Source organism: Callithrix jacchus, chromosome 4 (genome assembly GCF_049354715.1).
Source record: "Callithrix jacchus isolate 240 chromosome 4, calJac240_pri, whole genome shotgun sequence".
NCBI classification, from domain to species: Eukaryota; Metazoa; Chordata; class Mammalia; order Primates; family Cebidae; genus Callithrix; species Callithrix jacchus.
The window spans coordinates 94,144,589-94,166,104 of NC_133505.1; the positions used below are offsets into that span (position 1 = coordinate 94,144,589).

Below are 21,516 nucleotides of genomic sequence, written 5' to 3' on the forward strand. Positions count from 1 at the left end.
ATCATCTTGTGCTTATGTCACACACACACAAATTGGTCTTTCTTTTCAGAATACAAAGTCTTCCAGGGTAGGTAGTGCAGAGACTGGATAGAAGAACAATTTTCTTGCATGCCAAATGAGGCCAATCAGGCAAGGTCAGACCAGGATAGGTGAGCTATGTCTGGGCAGAGTGGGGCAGAGGAATTTGGGCTCTAATCCCCACCTGTTGGAAACTGGAGATGGGAGTGGAAATGCTTAGTTCCCAGCAGGATGAGGTGGGTCAGAGGAGCTTATCAGGGATTGAGGGTGGAATTCCTACCCTGCAGGTCAGAGTAGGGTCAGTGCCTCTAGGTTCTGTGCCTTTCCTTCTGGCTAAACACTTATTTTCATTTATTTGTGGCTAGAGAGAGTACTAGACAGTAAAAGTTTGTTGAGGACAAATGTTATACTGTTTCTTATAACTTATATGAGTAACAGTGTTTTATAGGTGATTTATGTAGCTTTTTTAGAGACAATAATCTTTATTTCAGTGTTAAATCTTTCAGGTTTTTTGGACTCCCTATAGAACTGTTTATTTATGAGATTATTCATGTTTCCTTGAGTCAAATTACATACTTTAGAGTTTATAGGACTTTCTCTGCTCAAAAAGGATACTATCTTCAGGAAGCAATGGATCCTAAAATTGACTTTGAAACACTCAACAATTTGCCAGTGACAATATTATATATATTCTTTTTAAAGTTTGTGTTTGATGACATAATTTTTGACTTATTTTTCTCAGGATTCTAAACAGAAAAATTTTGACTTATTTAGCCATGAAACAAAGGCCTTTACTTCTCGAGATCATCTCTAAATTTCCCATGTTAATGTCCTTCATAATCTTGTCAAGTGCTATTATTTTATGGTATTTTAATTGAGGTAAATGTTCCCAGAGACTTCTCACCAATAATAATTCAAACCTTAATACGGAGGATGTTGAGCAGTCCTTGTGTTTTCAAAACTAGAATCCCTTGTGGGAGAAAATGTTCAAATAAGAAAATTTCAACTTCTGCTTCAAATAACCTATTTTGCTACAAATAAATGCCTCTGAAGAACCTCTTAATACTTTTCTGTTACCTGCTTATCTGTTAGTCTGCTGAGACTAGATATTCAAATATCCCCAAAGCCAGAGTATATGCAAGTTCACTTTCATCTCACTTGTCATAGGAATTTAAACATTAAGTCTCAAAGTATGACACCCTGTTTCTTTTCAAAAACAACAACAAACAACCACATTGTGACTACTAGATGAGATAAAATTTGTAATAACAGAATCAAAAAGTCAACCGTAACTTTTCAGCCCTTGAACTCCCAATCACCCCCACTAAAAGCCTCTTCATTGTTAACCTTTAATCATAAGAATCACTGGTCATCAAGTGAGCACTCAGGAGATGTGACTGTGAGCTCCAGCTTGGTAAATAATTTGCAGGATGGTTTTGGGCAAGTCATTTAATCTCTCCGATTCTTAATCTACTCACTTAAAAATGAGGGGGTCTGGAGTATCAGAATATTTTCTAAATTTCTTCCTACTCAAAGTCTATTATTCTAATCCCAAAGAAGAAATCAAGTCTTTCTCAATACATCCCAAATTGGATATTTTGGATAAGAAATTTTGAAACCAAGTCACGCAGAGTCTGTGAGGGCTAAGAAGTCTAGTTTGAGGAAGGGTAAACATAATGTATGAAAAAAAAAAGTCTTAGACGAAAGCAGGCAGGGTGAAAGAAGAGGCTGAAGAGTCCCTCCATCAACTGAGGCAAAAGGAGCACCTGACAGCAATGCCGACACACCCGGAAGGCTCCAGGAAGCGCCCTGGGCAGGGACTTCCGGTTGCGGGGAAGGGCGCCATCCCCTCCTAGGGGTGTGACGCACGCGGCTCCTTGTCGCTTCCCGGCTTGCTCCCCCACCGCCCAACTCCGCGCGTGTTCCAGGCGCCCAAATCCGACGCGCCCTCGCGGACAGAAGGTGGTGACAAGCCGTGACGCCTCAATGGTTGCCTGGGCGCTACGGGGGATTCGGAGCCTGGTGGCTGCGGGCGGGGCGTCGCACCTCTTTTGGGCGCACCTGTACTTAGGAGCCGCGGCTGCAACTGCGCCTCGGACGGCCTTCAGGGCCGAGAACCATGAGCCCCGGGAGTACCGGCTGCTCCGTTGGGCTGCTGCTGACGGTCGGCTGGCTGCTTCTGGCGGGCCTCCCGTCCGCGAGAGGGACCAACGTCACCGCCGCCGTCCAGGATGCCGGCCTAGCTCGCGAAGGCCCGGGCGAGGGCGAGGAGGAGACGGAAAACAACGACAGCGAGACCGCGGAGAACGACGCCCCACCAGAAACCGAGGAGGATGGTGAGGGCGGGAGCCCCCTTGGGCACGCAGAAGCCTCTCGACGGAGCAAAGGCCTGCTCTTTGCCCGAAAACAAGGGAAATTATCAGTGTTAACGTCCAGAGAGCTTTCTCGCGTGCCTCAGCCCTGAGTTTGTCTGTTTCTTGCATCTTAAGGCTTTGGGGAAGAATGTGTTCATTCTCCCAGGCCACAGATAAGCACGTATATAGAAATTGCTATGGAAATACTTATAAATATTGCTTTGGACAAGGAAAAAGATTTTTTTTTTAAGGGTAGGAGGTAGGCTTCCACCAAGAGGAATCATTTTGACTCCTCTTGCAGTCATTTTCCCTTTCCATAGTAGATTTATTTTTTCCAAGTTCCACATTGCTTGATTTCCACATTTGCACTTGGGGGTGCAATGGAATTCAGAATCCCCCTTTACGATGACACATCTAGATAGACCAGTGTGTCGACAAAGTTGCTTAGAAGCCCCATAGCAGCTTCCTGCAGCTCCTAGTCCTGAGCACCTCTGCATTGTGCTGTTCAGTTGGTATGTGCAGCCTCAGACAAAGGAAGGGAGCAGTAGAAAACACCTGTCAAGGGATTCAACTAGTGGTTTTGTTAGATGCTACACGTTAACCAAAGGAACAATGAACTTCTGCTTGGTACATACATTTGCTTTTTTTCCCTCCTGGCTCATTAAGTAATAAAACTTAACAAGCGGTTGTACATGTTATATTGATTAGTAACTCACATTCTAGCAGTACAAGGTCAGCTGCAAGTTTGCTGCCTTCTCAAGAAGGATGATTCCCTTCCCTTGTAAATGACCCAGTTGAGGTTCTTTTGATATTGTTTGCATTCTCACGTCTCTTTAGTCTGTACATATAGACTGACTGCTATGTTTACTAGCCTTTCTTTTATTTCCTGATATTTACCCTCAGCACCAACAGAAAGAAATGGACTGTCTTGAGGTTAATAGTGGGATCGAGGTTTGCACGGCCTTGTAACATTACACTACAGAGAGCTTAAAAAGATTGTTGACTTCGGAAATGTGAAAAAGATGACTAGGAAAGAAGAGAACATGTTCTAAAGCATAGTAGCTATTGCTTCATTCTCTTTAAAGTAATTGGATTAACAATTTTAGTATTAAACTTGTCAAGAAATACTTCTAGCTATAAAATGCCAAATATTATTTAGGCTAACCTCAGGCAATAAAGTTATAATGTCTTACATTCAAATTAAAAGGTAGGTTAGTTACTTACCCTTTCAGAGTCTCAGTTTTCTCTTTTACGGACTGCAAGGAATCCATTACTTTCTGGGATTTAATACATACAATTTTATGCATAGGTGCTTTTTCCTGGTGAGAGTGAGAATCCAAAACTTTAAACAATATGAGGTGTTAGAGGTTTGAAAATTTCCAGGACCATTATTGAAATTTGTACTGCCCCATCCCCACCCCCGACCCCGTTCTTTTTTGAGTTGGAGTCTCACTCTGTCGCCCAGGCTGGAGTGCAGTGGTGCAATCTCGGCTCACTGCAACCTCCGCCCCACCGGGTTCAAGTGATTCTCCTGCCTCAGCCTCCTGGATAGCTGGGATTACAGGCACTTGCCACTGCGCCTGGCTCATTTTTGTATTTTTAGTAGAGACAGGGTTTCACCATCTTGGCCAGGCTTGTCTTGAACTCCTGACCTCGTCATTCTCCTGCCTCGGCCTCTCAAAGTGCTGTGTTGCAGGCGTGAGCCACTGTGCCTGGCCTGCACTGTCCCCTTAACACTCAGTGGATCGGTAGAAACATCCCCATTTACTATCCAGTGGAGCTTTAAATTTTTTTAAGTCATTTAAAAATAATTTACAAATAAGAATAAAGGAATAGTGAAAACAACTTGGTTAGAAATTTCAATAAGAATTTAAAAATGGAAAAATTCAAATTTTTATTCTGAATTTTTCCGAGTTTTGAAGGTGTGTGTACCCTAACTGGGCAAAGTACTTTGAATGCAACTGAGTGTTCAATGATTAAGCATGAACCTGGAATGCATTCGTCATGTTTATACTGATTCCAGATTTTCAGTGCATCTTTAATAGATTCTAGCTTGTCATTAATCTTAGTTCTTTTTGCACTTGTCAAAAAAACCCAACACTTTTGAAAACTACAAAGGCACATATTTTGTTAAAGAGAAAGCCATCTTTGCTTCATAATTGGAAAATATTTTCATCTTTAGATTTATAAACACCCATTAGAATGATTGATACAATGAATTTTATTCATTTCTACATAATCTTTTCTTTCAGTCACCTTTTTATACATATCTTTCATCACAATATGTTCATTTACAAACCTTGGCAAATAAATGTTGGTGCATAACCGTTATAAAAAAGGAAGAATACTGTCCACCTCCTTTTAGCAAAACAGTGTGGTACAAATTACTGTCACAGTATATTTCAGGATCAAATCTTTCCTGTTGAAAGGCTAACTACATGATAATGACATATATTCTTTTCATGCCCGGAAATGTAATGTTTACTCATCAATTCTTAAGTTAGAGAAAATTCATCTAGTATATTCATCTAAGATAACATCATCTCTCATTGAGATTTTGCTTATACAATTAATTTCATCATCAGCATCTAAAGGGTTATCTGTCTCTTCATCTTCTGATTTGTTCAATAATTGTGAAATGGTTTTCTCTGCCAGTTTTTTTCTCTTTGCCATTATGGGCAAAAAATGAAAAATTGTGAAATCTCAACGGTGTTCAATAAAAGCCAAAAATAGACGACAAGGAGGATACCCTAGACTTCTTTTACATTTTTAAAGATGATACAATACCTTGGGCAAAGCAATATGAAAAAACGGGATGTTGTAATAGCCTGTGTTAGTGTAATTATTTCACAATGACATTAGTTTTTTTCTAGGCAATTCCAATCATTCTTTCATTTTTAAATTTTAGTCATTTAAAAAGTGTAGTTGAAAATAATGAGTAATATCATTATGGATGATGAACTATCACAATGTTTCAAGATAAAGAAAAAAATCATTAAGATGTTAGATTTATATCCTTATACTTTTGTTATACCTTGTATACCTTTTAATATACCTTTTAAATATATTTTATACCTTTTATACAGGTATCCCCTTAGATTTATAAAAAGGGTCTGATAGACCTACACAATAATTGCAAAATAGAAAGTTGTATTCTATACAATGGATTTTATCCTATACAAATATATATTCCTTTTGTCTTTGGAATACTTCTAAGGAAGGATAAAAGTCATGAAGTATCAACCTAAGAATTCAACTCTCAGAAACTGTAAAACTGAAATTGCATCTTGATGATAACCCAGAGTTACTGTGTGCTGTCCAGAACTGAAGAGAACATTTCAGAACCTGGCCACAGCTAAAAGAGCAAGATCAGTATCCTCATCACTGTGGATGCCAGGCTTTTATTAGTGTAGTCTAAGACCCAGTAGATTTTTAGGGAAGCCCCAGCACATCTTTGACTCCTATTGAATTCACTTTGTATTCTCCACTCATTTTTAACTGTCCTATCAAATTAAGACAACCCATAAAATAGTTTTGGACAGCTGACTTTTCAGGTGTATGTGGAAGACTTTATTCCTGCAAAGTTTCATTTTGTTACATCTGCCCATTATTTTACTCTGTCATTTTTAGATCCAGATATATCATCAGATGTATTTGCTATCCTTTCTAGCTTTGCAGAATTCTAGATTCAATCATCATGATAACAGCATCTTTTCCCAGGTCATTAATAAAAATGTTGAACAGGACAGAGCCCTGTGACACATCACTCCTACCATACTGATTAGTTAATGTCTGTGGTCTTAAAGTTTAAACAGTTACACATAAAACTTTATTGACATTTAGACCATATATTTTCTTATTACTCATAGGTTTATAACAGGAAATTCTGACAAATGCCACAGTGAAGTCCAGTTACACACATTTCTCCTGACCCACCATTATAGGATTCCCATTTTTTTAAAAAGTTACTGGGTAATCTAAGGGACGCTCAATACATCATAGAATATTAAAGCTGAAAGGGGCTTTAGAGACTTTCTTATTTAATCTCATTTTTTTTCTTTAAGGAAACAAGTTAGAAGAAATTGAACAACTTTCCCAAAGTAGAATAGGTAGTGATTGACTAATGGTTTTTGAAAAAAGCTTATATTTAAAAGTAATGCAGCACCTATTCTCTTATATGTGTTTTCTGTGTTCAGGATTTGGTTTTTAATTTGTATCTCATAATGTGCCAGTAGAGGATATCTAAGCATTCCACAATTCAAAATGGATCATCATGATAGTCTAAATCATGATGTTCTTTTAATTTTTTTGTTAAAGAAATGACTTAATAAAGTCAATATTGATTTACTTATGTGCATCAGATGCTTACTGCGTATTCTAGATACTATACTGGGGCTGGGCACGGTGGCTTACACCTGTAATCCCAGCACTTTGGGAGGCTGAGGCTGGTATCACTTGAGGTCAGGAGTTAGAGACCAGCCTGGCCAACATGGTGAAACCCCATCTCTACTGAAAATACAAAAATTAGCGGGGCATAGTGGTGCATGCCTATATTCCCAGCTACTCAGGATGCTGAAGCAGAAGAATCACTTGAACCTGGGAGGTGGAGGTTGCAGTGAGCTGAGATCATGCCCCTGCCCTCCAGCCTGGGCAACAAAGCAAGAGAGACTCTGTCTCAAAAAAAACAAAACAAAAACAAAAAACTGTATTTGGTGCTTGTAAGTACAGAATAGAAGTGTGTATGAAACTATTGAGGTTTTACCGTAATCAAAATAGGAAAAAAATTTTAGCATTATATTAATAAGTACAAAATGGGTTTAAATTGGATAATTATATCTTAAGTATCTTTGTAGTACTAAACAATTTATAGAATGCTTTCACACACATTATCCTATTTAATTCTTACAACAATCAAATGAGATGGATTTTCCTTTCCAAATTTTGCAGAAGGGTTAACTAAGCCTGACAGCATTTAATTAATTTGCTCAAATACAAACAGCTAATTAGTGATAGAAGCAGCTCTTGGGACTCCAGTTCAATGTGTTTTCCATGTTATTTGTTGTCCTAGGGTACACTGCCTTTTAAAAGTCATCTTCTAACACCTCACTTTATATTTTTTTCTATTGAGATTTTGGTCCTAATTTGAGCTGAAGAATTGCTTATACTATGAGCTAATGTAATTCTACGCCAAACTTCAGAATGATTAGAAAAAGAGAAACATATGATTTGGAACCAACAAAGTTTAATTTCTTAAATAGTAATATATTCCTATACTAACCTGCTAAAGCATTGAAATAAATTCTTAGAAATATTTGAATTTACTATCTTAACCTGGGAAATGAGTGCAGCTAATCTATAACTTTTATCATTTTAACGAACACTGGTTAATGACTTCTTTTTGAATGGAAATTATATTCTCAATTTTGGAAAATAGAGAATAGGAAAAAATTGGTTTTTAGAACTGATAGGCCTTTGTGTGTGTTTTTGACCCTTTATCAAATTTTAACTCACTATATGTCAACTGATGAAAACAATTTTAAGGTATACACAAAATTTAAATATAAACCTTCCTATTAGGTTATTTCCTAATGGACTTCTTTAGAGCTTTGAGATTCTTTTGATTTAGACATTAACAGTACTCAGAATGGCATTGCTCTCTGATTTAAATGAAAAACTTAAAAAATGTCTGCTTCCCATGTGTTACACATGTTTTTGATCTCCAAGTAAGAGGTATTTCACTTAGAAAAGTTTTCATATAATTAAATAATGTATCTTTACCCTTTATGTTTAGTTTCAAATAGGAACACAGTCAAAGAAGTAGAATTTGGAATGTGCACCGTTACATGTGGTAAGTAGTATTGAGCAGGTGAATAAACCATGCTGTAATTTGGTGGGGGAGGAATGGTAAAAGCAGATAGTGTGCAACTTGTTATTTGCAACTCGTGTACTTTCATGTATCTTTTGTTTCTAATGCTTATAATGTATACACAAAACTCAGACTGATTGCTTTAAACTGTAAGATATTTTCAGTTTGTAATCTCTAAATCTTATTTTAAGCCAGCTCCCTATATTTTTTGGCAAAGTAAAATTTTCTCTATCTCACAGATGTTCAGAAGATGAAAGATTTTCCAATGCATCTCACAGATGTCTTCCCACATATTGTGTTGGCAAATTTATCAAGAATTTACTTATTTGTAATAGTCCATTATATATTCTACAGTTCTCCAATTTATGTGTCATGTTTTGGAGAAAAGAAGTATTGTGGTTGTTGGGAGGATAATATTCAAGGAATATGACTTAGTCTCATCATTCCGTGGATAGAAATTGGACATAAAATTTCTCTAACAAATTTACAGTGAAGTTGATGCTGCTAGTTAGAGGACTATCCTTTGAGAACCAATGCTGTAGACCAGGGTGCTGAGAAGACCATCGATAATTCACAATGAAATTACATTTATTCTAAATAGAATCTGCCTTGGAAAGAAAACAGTGTTGAGAGGGAAAAGGGGACAATCATCAGATGATAAGAAGACAAAATTCATGCAGATCTAGTCTAGATCAGAACTAATTTCACGGAAGTGGGGGTGTCAGAAATCACACCTGAATTGTTTTTATTTGGAGAACCTTTTTAAAATTGTGGTACAATACACCCAACATAAAACTTACAGTTTTAGCCATTTTAAATGTACAATTCCGTGGACTTAAGCACATTCACATTCTTGTGCAACCATCACAGCTGCCCATCTCTAGAACTTTTTTGTTATGTCTAACTGAAATACCCATTAAACACTAACTCTCCATTTCTCCCTCCTCCCAGCTCCTGGCAACCACTATTCTTTCTATCTCTTAAAATTGTGTTAACCTGTTTTTTAATTTAACCTTAATTTCTTAGCAAGTCAGAGTCATAAAATGAGAGAAATCCATGTAGTAAGCCTGTAATTATTTATTTGTAGTTTATATATGTGTTTAGCTGCTTAGTTCAGAAATTTTCACAGTTAGAGAATTATTTTCATGATAGTTCAAGTAATTGACATTGTTTTCTATTATTTAAAGACAAGTTTAGGAACTGTATTCACTCAAATGATTTTTTTCCCATTTAAAAATTGTTTGCCTACTATGTGCCAGGCATTGTTACAGATGCTAGGGATTTGAGCAAAGTAGGCAAAACTCTCTGCCTCCAAGCAATGCATATTTTAGTAAGAGTGGACAAATAAATATGTAAAATATGTTATGTGTCAGATGGTAATAAGTTATAAGGAAAAAATAAACCAGAAGAAGCAGTATTCCATGCCTAAAGTGTTAAAAACCTTTCAATTTAGAACTAGAAGAGACAAATGCCTTGATGAAAATCCTGTTTAACTTGTGAAACAATATTTTAGCAGTCAAAAAGTTTTCTTTTATATCCAGGCAGATTTTTAGGTGTTACTTGGTATTACAGAAAATCTCACACCTACATGCATCTCAGTGAACTGTATTTAGCTAAATAAATAAGTACATACAATACCTGCTTTGAAAATATTTATGCACACTGGGCACAGTGGCTCATGCCTGTAATCCCAGCACTTTGAGAGGCTGAGGCAGGTGGATTACAAAGTCAAGAGATCAAGACCAGCCTGACCAACATAGTGAAACCCCATCTCTACTAAAAATGCAAAAAAAAAAAAAAAAAAATTAGCTGGTCATGGTGGGGCGAGCACCTGTAATCCCAGCTACTTGGGAGGCCAATCACTTGAGGCAGAGGTTGCAGTGAGCGAATATCACGCCACTGCACTTCAGCTAGGGCAATTGTGCAAGACTCCTCAAAAAACAAAAACAAAAAAAAACTATGCACTTCAAAATTAAGGCTGTGCTTCTAAAGAATCTTTCAGGCCAGGTGTAGTGTCTCACACCTGTAATCCCACCACTTTGGGAGGCCAAGGCAGGTGGATCATAAGGTCATCCGAGTTTGAGAATGACCTGACCAACATGGTGAAACCCCATCTCTACTAAAAATACAAAAATTAGCCAGGTGTGGTAGTGCGCACCTGTAAATCCCAGCTATTCAGGAGGCTGGAGCAGGAGAATCACTTGAACCCGGGAGGCAGAGGTTGCAATGAGCTGAGATGGTGCCACTGCACTCCAGTCTGGATGACAGAGTGAGACTCCATCTCAAAAAAAAGAATCTTTTATAAATTCAAGTGGAGACATACTTTAGCCATTCTCAGTCATCTATCTTAACCAAAGACCTTCTTCCCTTCATCCTTTTATTTTCTTGTTTCATATGGAGTCTTCTCCCTTACTATTCAAAGTGCAGTCCACAGACTGCATCAGTATCACCTGGGGGCTTCTTAGAACTGCAGAATCTCAAACCCATTCAAAAACAGCTAAATCAAAATTTGCATTTTAGTAAGATCTCCAGGTGATTTGCACACACAGTCAAGTTTGAGAAGCAGTTATAAAACAACTCTAGTTATCAACTTTCCTTTTCCTTCTGAGATAACATCTTAGAGGGGCTGGAAGAGGAAGTCTGGTAGATAAGGAGGTAAAAATGGACTCTTTCTTAGCCTGCCTTAATATGGGACATGGTTCAACATGTAGCTAATCTAGCATTTTGTTATTTCTCTCAATTCTGGTGATGGGAGGCATTTTCTGGAATTCTGAGATCAGTTAGGAAAATTAATTTCTTGTTACAAAAAACGCATGACAATCTAAAGAGAGCGTCTTGTTGGAAATGGAGATTTGGTCATTAATAGGTTGTCCCCTCTATATTTAATGCAGACATTTTACCAATCTAAATATTTAACGGCACCATTTATGCTAAAATGTGATTTTTAATTTTCCTCCAGAAGCTCCCTTCATGCTTCCCCAAAACATCAAATAAATTTGTGAAATGTTGTATACCACTATATTTCATCAAATCCAAGACTTTATAGACTTATACTTTATGTAGTCTATAAAGGAAAAATGCTGCTGGTTAATTTATGAAATGTTATCAAATGTATGAAATGTATTCTGATTTAAAAGATGTTAAAATGTAAAAATTTTACATCTTAGATCAATGAAAATGTACACAATAGCATATTAATTTACTAACATATTAAAAGTTCCCCCAAAATTCTGTAGTAAAGCAGTTCCTTTATTTTATTTAATGTACCATTTTCAAATGTGTATGATCATGGAATCCTTTCTCTTATGGTAACCAGAGGAACTAGTGTTTCATGTAACTCACTCCAGAAAATGCTGTTCTAGGAAATAATTAAATGAAGAGCCAAAAAAATTTTTAAGTGTTTTCATTCTGAATTTAGGAAGTTAATTTCTGAAATTAGAAGAAAAATCTGAAGAAAAGACCTAGATGGGAAAGTGAAGAGACTCTGGAATTAGTTTTTCTCTTTTAACATTTGCCTTTTTTTTTTTAATCAAAGGTATTGGCATTAGAGAAATTTTATTAACAAATGGTTGCCCTGGTGGTGAATCCAAGTGTATTGTGCGGGTAGAAGAATGCCGTGGACCAATAGATTGTGGCTGTGAGTTGAATTATGTATTGGAGGGAAACTGTGGGAAGAAGAGTTTACTTTGTGAAAATATTTTTCACCTCAGATTGCCAGTGAGTAGGAGGAGGCAACCAGTTGGCATACTGAAAAGAAATCATAAAATTTAAAATTCCAGTTATTTAAACAGTTATAGTTCTGAGTAACTTTCTGATTTTGCTTTACATTTTTTCAGAGATTTCTAAAATTTAACATATATTCTCTATAATACACTGGAGCCTTACTGTATATAGGGTCTGGAGTTGAGGCTATCTTGTGTTGAAATGCTTTTGATGCTTTGGTCATGGCATTTTATCAGTAGATTGGTAAACTTTAAACTGAGAACTTTGACAGCTGTTCTATATCAAATTACGCTGTTCTGAAATTTTGATATCTCTAATGGGAGTCCCTAACCAGTACACTGGAAGCCACCAATAGATATCATAGTTTAGTCTAACAGTTCACTAAGTCAATTGCCCTTGTTTCTTCTTTACACCTTATTCTGCATAAGGAGCAGAGGGCCCTGGTGTCTCCTTACGTGCTCCTTTTGGTGGCTTTATCTTTGCATCCATCAGTCCTCTGTTCCTCTGCACTCAAACTCCCAATTAGAAGTTTGATAACTTCCAGCAGATAGTTGATTTTTAAAACTGGAGGTGGCTTTTTAAAGTAGTATTGTGACACCCGTAATCCTAGCACTTTGGGAGGCCAAGGCAGGAGGATCACTTGAGCTCAGGAGTTTGAGACCAGCCTGGGTAACATGGTGAAACCAACCCCATCTCTACAAATTTTTTTTTTAATTAGCTAGGAATGGTGGCATGTACCTATAGTCCCAGCTACTTGGGAGGCTGATGTGGGAGGATCGATAGAGCCAAGGAGGCAGAGGTTGCAGTGAGCCAAGGACATGCCACTGCACACTGCACTCCAGCCTGGGCAACAAAATCAGACCCTGTCTCAAAAAAAAAAAGGTATCGTGTATAAAGCAATTTATAATGGCCCAATGGTATTTCTGTATTTAATTATTTTTCAGGGGGTAAGCCAATTTCAGAAAGTCTTGGAAGTGTTAGACTGGCATGTATTCACACATCTCCTGTAAATCGTTTCAAATATATGTGGAAACTTCTAAGGCCAGACCAAGTGAGTAATGAATGGATGTAATCTCATGCTTTATAGTGAGTGATAAAATTTGTTTCTCAATTCTGATGGCTTTCAGAAAACTTTCTTTTTGAAAGCAGTTTGCCAAAATGAAGTTAAGAATTATACAACTTTATTATTTTGGAATTTAAAATTTTTCATTATTTAGCAGGACTAAGACTTTACATATGTCCAAGGGCCAGCTGTAATCAGAACTTTAAGATGTCTATTTTATACAAAGTATTCCATTTTGGAAGCAAGATTTTCATTAGCTTATATAGGAGTTGTATAGTGATAACAGTGGGTCACATTAATTAAGGGTTTATTAAGTGCCAGACATGACACTGAGTGCTGGTCACATTAATTAAGGGTTTATTAAGTGCCAGACATGACACTGAGTGCTAGAGCCTTTTAATCTGTATAGCAATTTCATGAGGTAATCACTATCATTATATCTATTTTTACAAGTAAGCAACTGAGGTGCAGTGAGTAACTTGTCCACAGTTACACAGGTAGGAAGTGGTAGGGTTGGGATTTGAAGTGTGGATTATGTGACTGAAAATCCATGTGGATTATTAATTACTAAACTAGGCTAAGAGAGACAGTAGCCCTCCTTTCCTTAAGGGAAATAAATTGTTTCCTGGTGAGTGTACATGAAGAATGTTGATACTTTGTTATTTTTTTTCTTTTTTAAATAGCAATCTATTGTACTTGTAAATGATTCGGCAATCCTAGAAGTACGCAGGGAAAATCGCCCCTTGGCTTTCGAGTGTGACACACTGGATAATAATGAAATAGTAGCAACTATTAAATTCACAGTCTATACGAGTAATGGTAAGTGCCCAGCAATGTCTTGGTTTGCTTACATGCCAAACTGTAAAGAGCATTAAAGTCACTTGGAGGTTAAAATACCAATCTCTAGGCCTCGTAGTTTCTGATTCAGTAGATCTGGGATAGGACTGGAACAAGAATTTCCATTTCTAACAAGTTCCCAGGTAATGCTGTTGCTGCTGGTCCAGAGACTACACTTTGAGAACCACTGGTTTACATCATTTAGACCTTCTATGAAGGTCTTAATTTCTTTTTCGCAAGGTAGTCACAAGTGCCTCACTTTAGAAAACTCGTATATTTCTTAACTATCTTCAAAAAACAGTCCTCTAACTTGAATTATATTCTTTTACTTTCATTATAAAAGTGAAAATGGATAAATGGAATTCTCATGGATGCTTATGAAAATTTTGATTCAGTAAAATAAATAAAATTAAGAAATGTGATGTTGAAGTACATCTCTTTAAGCATTGCATATTTGAAATAAATTTTTTGTTTGTGTTTGAGATGGAGTCTTACTCTGTTGCCAGGCTGGAGTGCAGTGGCCCAATCTCAGCTCACTGTAATCTCTGCCTCCCAGGTTCAAGCAATTCCCCTGCCTCAGCCTCCCAAGTAGCTGGGACCACAGGCACCTGCCACCATGCCTGGCTACTTTTTTATATTTTAGTAGAGACAGGGTTTCATCATGTTGGCCAGGATGGGCTCGATCTCTTGACCTTGTGATCTGCCCTCCTCGGCCTCCCAGAGTACTGGGATTACAGGCATGAGCCACCACACCCGGCCAAAGCAAATGTTTTTGATGAAGCCATAATACGGTTCTCAAAAAATATATATATTGCAAAATTAAAATATTGTCCCGAATGTAATTTTACATATTAGAAACCATATTTCTGTTGTGAAATAGATCCATTTGCATATCTGCAATTTAATCTGTGATGGCTTACATATCCAGGTAAGTATTTCCTTTTGTTGTGTTGCTCTTAACCGTTTTTATTGTTGTTATCATCTTTGTTGTTAAGGATGTGGGGACTTGGTCACAAGTTCTTTTGAGAATCCTATCAAGGCTCAGGATCCTTTTTCCAGAAAAATGTCCACATATACAAATATGCCAAAAGTTACATGTAATTTTTAAAAAGTGTTTGGATTTCTCGAAGCTATTTTTGAACCCAAAGGAAAGAATGTCTGCTGTAGTCTAGAGATACCACATGATATAACACATTTTATTGAAATGAAAACAGGTTGAAGTGTTTTAGGGTGATTTAAAAAAATAAACTATTTAAACTTTCTTTGACATGCTCTTAATGAGTTTAGAAACACCTTCATGGTGAAGGCTAATAATCTTACTCCTCTATTGGGATATCAGATGTCATTAAAAGGATAATTTTCAATAAAGCTCTAAAAAAGGCAAGAGAATAAAAACATCATCAGACTAAAAAATGTCTCAAATAGCCCTGGTTCATGATATTAAAAGTGTGTGGAGCCATTCTCAGTCTTTGTCCCTACTATTTGGTCCCTGTTAGGGCAATTCAGCGGTTAGCTCCTCTCATAATTAGAAGGGAGCCTGCATTTGGTAGTGTGTGTGTGTATATATATATATATATATATATATATATATATATATATATATATATTTTTTTTTTTTTTTTTTTTGGGTAGCATATATTTTAAAGGCTGGAACACAGACCCTAAAATGTCAGGCCTTTATTGAGACAAAGTTAACTTCTCTTTCTCATAGCAGTTGAGGAATGGTGGGGTAGCTCTGCCATCTCAGTATATGCACTGATTGACAAAATGTTTTTAGAACAGTCTGGTATTTATTAATTGCTTTAAACATGACAATTGGGTACACCACTGCAACAGACCCCTTTGGCTGTTTAGAAATCAAACAAATGTTTTGGCTTGAAATGTCTACACAATATGGTACTAGCTTGAAACAAATATGTAATTGAGATATTTTTAGGGTAAATATGGTTTCCCTAGTGAAAAATTCTCATCCATTCACTTAAATATCAGATTTTTCACTCCCACAATAGTTGTCTTTCATAATTAGGCATTGTTAAAAAAGATACTTTGAAGTACTCAGGATGTGAGTATATTTGGAAATAGGGTTTTTTGCAGATATAATTAGTTAAGATGTGGTTGTACTAGAGCAGAGTGGGCCTTTAATCCAATAATAACTGGTGCCCTTATAAGAAGAGGAATATTTGGGCATGCTCATGTGTACACACACACACACACATATGCACGGGAGGGTTGGGGATACCAGGCGAAGACATAGAGAGACACAAAGGAGAAGACGGCCATGTGAAAATGGAGACAGAAATTGGAGTTATGATACCACAAGCCAATGAATGTCTGAGCCTACCAGAAGCTGAGAAGCTGTAAGAGGCAAAGAAGGATCTTTCCCCGAGAACCTTCGGTGGCAGCATGGCCCTGCCAACACATTGTTTTCAGATTCCTAGGCTCCAAAACTGTGAGACAATACATTTCTGTTGTTTTTAAGTCACCCAGTTTATGGTACTTTGTTATGGTGGTCCTAAGAAACTAATAAGTACATAAGCTTGGGTTATCTAAAAAGTGAGAGCATCAAATTTAGCCTATTTTTCATTAAATGTTTCCATAGGAAATTGAGCCTATTTTTTTCATTACCTATAAAAGTAGTCTAGGTGACCCTTGCAAGACTACTGTTGTAATAAATAAAATCTTCATGCTCCTCACTCTCTACCCTCTCTCAGCTAACGTTGCAGAGCAATAGACAAATGAATTTTGCGTTTCTCCTTGTCAGGTTTCTGTTCTAAAAGGTGTCTTTTATTTAAGTTTTCAAAATGTCACCACTTTTGTAAATCCAAAGTTATTTTGAAATAAAAAATTTCTAAAAATCTAACAATGTTGGAATATAAATATAAATGGAACTTCTCTAGCATAGTTGGAACTATTCAGTGAGATCCCTAACTTGAGTTTATAGCTCTCTAATTACTAGGCAGAATGGAAAGTTATACTCCATGATATCTAATGGATAGGGAAACAAATCCGGAAAAATAAGCAGACAAGACTACTCTGACAGAGTGATACTTATAAAAATCAAAATATTTAAATGGTCAAAATATAGCTTGTACAAGTTAAACCTCTTTGGACCTTGGTTTACTTAGCTGTATAATGCAATGGTTGGATCAGATGATCTCTATAGTTCTTTCTTCCATGAATCTTTTATGATTCCAGAATTTGGGGGCATAAAAGAGCTACAATAAGCTATATAATTCACAAAGTAAGTAATATTTTATATTAATTGTCTTTTTACCATCTTACAATATAGCAATACTATATATGGTAGATTGGCTTTGTCTCTTTAATAACCTTATTTGCTGAAAAAGCAGAGAGTTATGGGAGATAATGCTTGATATAAGAGTGGTGTGTGAGCTGGGTGCAGTGGTGTGTGCCTGTAATCCTAGCTACTTTGGAGGCTGAGGTTGGAGGATCACTTGAGCCCAGGAGTTCAAGGCCAGCCTGGGCAATATAACAAGACCCAATTTCCTAAAGAGACGGGGGAGAGAGAGAGAGGTGTAGATATGTGTATGGAAAACAATGAGCTTCAATTCCTTCCTTCTACCATATATAAAAATTAGAGCAGTACCATAGTCCTAAATGTAAAAGCTAAACCCATAAAGCTTTAGGAAAGAAATATAGGAGAATATTTGCATAATTCAGGAGTAGGCAAATGTGTCTTAGACATAATTCAGAAAACAGTCACCATAAAATGAAACATTGAATAAATTGGACTTCATCAAAATGAAAAACTTCAGCTCACTAACAGAAATCATTAGGATAATGAATAGGCAAGCAAAAATCTTGTAGAAAACATTTATAAAATATGTACAGTCAGTACAGTCAGTTTGAGAACGTTCTCATGGTTTCTTAGAAAGCTAAACACACAAAACTAAACACACTCAGATTCTTAGATATTTAGCCAGAAATTAAGATATATATTTACAAAATGACTTGTATAAGAATGTTCATGGCAGCTTTATTTATAATATCTTACAACTGGAACAGCCTAGGTATCCATCAGTAGGAGGATGAGTAAACAAATTGTGGAGTACACCTAGTAATGAAAAAAAAAAAAAGGATAGTTGCATACAACAGTATGGGTGAATTTCTAAAACATTATTCTGAGTAAACAAATCCTTACACAAGAGATTACCTACTGTGTGTTTCCATTTATATGTAGTTCTAGAATAGTCAGAGCTAATCTATGGTGGAAGAGAATATCAGGATACTTGTTGCCTCTGGAGGATGAGGAAGGGGTTAATTAGGAAGAGGTTCAAGGGAGCTTTCTGTGGTATAGTAATATTCTGTATCTTGGCTAGCATTTAGTTACATATGTGAGTTTGCCTTTGTCAAAACGTAGCAAATCTACATTTAAGATCTTTGTGCAATTTGTTGCATGAAAATTTTACTTCAAAGAAAAAACTGAAAAACTCAGTTAATGATATGCTTGCTGAAAAATTTGGTCAGAAGCGTACTGACATTTGCAAATTATATTAAAATGCATCAAAAATAAGATGGGTTAATGAATTGATAGAAGGATGGATAGATGAATTGTAAAATGTTAATGGTAGTATTTAGATGGTGGTAACACAGGCTGTTCGTTGTCAAATTCTTTGAACTTTTTTGCATGTTTGAAAAGGACATTTCAAACATGAAGAGCAAGATCATTAATAATTTTCTCTACACTAAGTATTTCTGTATTTTTCTACAGTTGTTTTTCAAATATGAAGTTTTAACTTAAATACCCATTTCCTTTTCCTCAGTAGTGATAATCATTAGATTTGTGTGTTTTCTCTAGAATTGCAGATGAGAAGATCAAGCCGACCAGACACTGATGCAATCCTAGTTTTTGTGCTGACCATAGGAGTCGTTAGCTGTGTATTTGTGATCTTTATATTGATCTTCATAATTATAAATTGGTAGGTGAATGGCAGAATGTATCATCACCCTTGATTGACATCCTCCTCTTTGACCTCCTCCTTATCTTGTGAATTGCAAAGCCCTATCCAAGATGCCTCCTACATGTTGTTTTGAAACTGTCCATTTCCTTTCATTACTCCTGTGACTGCCCTAGTTCAGGCTACCCCATCTCTTTATGTAGATGCTTTTAAAAACAATCTCTTGACTTGCTTCTCCAGCCATGAGAGACCTGTTGAATGTAATTTTTATAATTTTACATGTTAATTGACTTAAAAAGTTTTATTTAATGAAATTTATACATTGTCCAGTTGTGGTTCTCTCAATTCTAAAACTTTGTTATTGTAACCTACTAATTCATTTGTATAACAATATTTATAATACATACATGAGTATTAAACCCTGGTAAGTCTTTGTATTCATTACTGATTTGTAGCTGATGCATCACAAACTAAAAATGAATAATGAATACAAAGGCACTTCTTAGAGAGGAGGTAATATATATGTTTTATTTTATACATACATATTTTAAATGTATATGTAAATTGTACAGTATTGTATAATATATACAATTATTGCATATATAGGTCATATATATGTACTAGATATGTATATGCTATATATAATATATAATACATATATATAATATATGGGTTATATCATACATATGTACATATATGTATATATAACATTATATATATTACCTTTTATCTAAGAAGTGCCCTTTTATTCATTACTTTTAGTTTGTAATGCTATGTATTACATATGATTACATATGCATCACATATATATGTAATATGTATGTATATAAGCCCTCAGACTTAACAGGGTGTAATACTCATGTCACTATTATAAATATCACCATATATATTATGTATGCATATTTGTACTATATATACAAATATATCTGTACCATATAGGTATACATACATATATGTGTATGTATATATACATAATACACATATATGTGTGCATGCATGTGTAAACATATATGATACATATATGTAATATATATGCATCACAGACTACAAATAATAAAAACACTAGAGAAGAGGTAATATATATTCACATGCATGTACATGTAATACATATATAACCTGTATATTATATACACACATATATTAAATATACATATATAGTACACATATGACCTGTATATATATAGTACATATACTGTATTTACATATATAATATATATCATATATACATATATAATACATATATACTATATGTACACATATATATACTATATCGACATATATAATATACAATAGATGTACATATATTTTATATATTACCTCTTCTTTAAGAAGTGCCTTTTTATTCATTATTCATTTTTAGTTTGTGATGCATCAGCTGGATGCATCATCACAATGAATTGGCTGGAAAATGATTTTATCATGTATTATAGAAAATCCACTGAGACTTTAAGCAAAAACAGTGGTTTTCATAAAAAAATTATTTTTTGGAGTATGTCCCAGACTACCCAACCCTCATAAAAGTGTTTTCTAAAATCAGCCTTCCAATTCTTTTTCCTGAGTAGAGATGGTCATGTAACCTTAGTGTAGGTGCTGAACATTTTAAATAGTAATTTTTATCATTATGATTTTTAAAATTTTATTCTTTATTGAGGTAAAATTTGAATATAAAATTTATCATTTTTACCATTTTAAAGTATACAGTTCAGTAGTCATAAATATGTTTATATTCTTTTTCTTTCCTTTATAATATAAATGTAATGTATCTGTAATGTAATGTGCCTGTAATATATATACAGGTACAATACAGGTTATATACATTTGTATATATACAGGTTATATATATTTGTACTTGTATATATATTTGTACCATAAATATAATATATACATACAGGTATACACACACACATACATATATTTCTATACATAGAAAATATAGAAATCTATTCAGTTTTAGTTTTCACTTCATATAATGCTTTTGGTTTTTGTTTCTTCTTCCAGGAAAGCAGTCAAGTCTTTCTGGGTGGCAAAAATTTTAACGCCTGAGGTACAATCTGAGCAGAGTTCTGTGAGATACAAAGATTCAACTTCTCTTCACCAATTACCAACAGAAATGCCTGGTGAAGATGATGCTTTAAGTGAATGGAATGAATGATGTGTGAATGATATATAACAAACCAAAGGATAATACAGAATATTAGATTCGTTATTATAAAAATAAAATACATATTGAAATACTTTAATAATGTTACAATGGATTGCCACAGTGTGAAGGAAATGCAGTGTGAGGATAGGACTGTTTTATCAGTTATCAAATACTACTTTTAATTTGTTCCCAACACTTATTTCAGGTAATAGCTTAGAGATATTTATCTAAAGGTAACCCCAACAAATCTTTTAAGGTCATTTTTTATCACTTTGATAACTTCTTAGGTGATTTGTCTGTTTCGTCCTAAATAAGAAGAATGTAATATAGAAACGCTTTACATACTAGACTTTCTCTCCCCTGGGAGCACTGGGTTGAACTTGCTAAAGCAAATCACACTTTAGAATCTCTGCAGGGCATGTGACATACAAAGTTTGTAAGACATGAAGTAATAATGATAATGATAACAATAAATACTTAGTGACTACTATGTGCCAAGCATTGCCAAAAGCATTTTCCATGTATTAGGTGACTTAAATATGATTGTATGTAGGATATACGTAAGGAAGAACTGGAGAGGAACTTGGAAGTGC

The 21,516-nt window shown here is 35.5% G+C and overlaps 1 protein-coding gene across 1 annotated transcript; it reads left to right on the plus strand.

Moving 5' to 3' along the window:
- Positions 1–2,027: 2,027 nt before the first annotated feature.
- Positions 2,028–21,413, plus strand: SPACA1 (sperm acrosome associated 1). Its single transcript, XM_002746802.6, has 7 exons — positions 2,028–2,354; positions 8,164–8,220; positions 11,774–11,875; positions 12,906–13,012; positions 13,708–13,843; positions 18,681–18,801; positions 20,779–21,413. Exons 1-7 carry the CDS (start codon positions 2,138–2,140, stop codon positions 20,930–20,932), a joined length of 894 nt encoding a protein of 297 aa, XP_002746848.1. The 5' UTR covers positions 2,028–2,137; the 3' UTR covers positions 20,933–21,413.
- Positions 21,414–21,516: the final 103 nt, after the last annotated feature.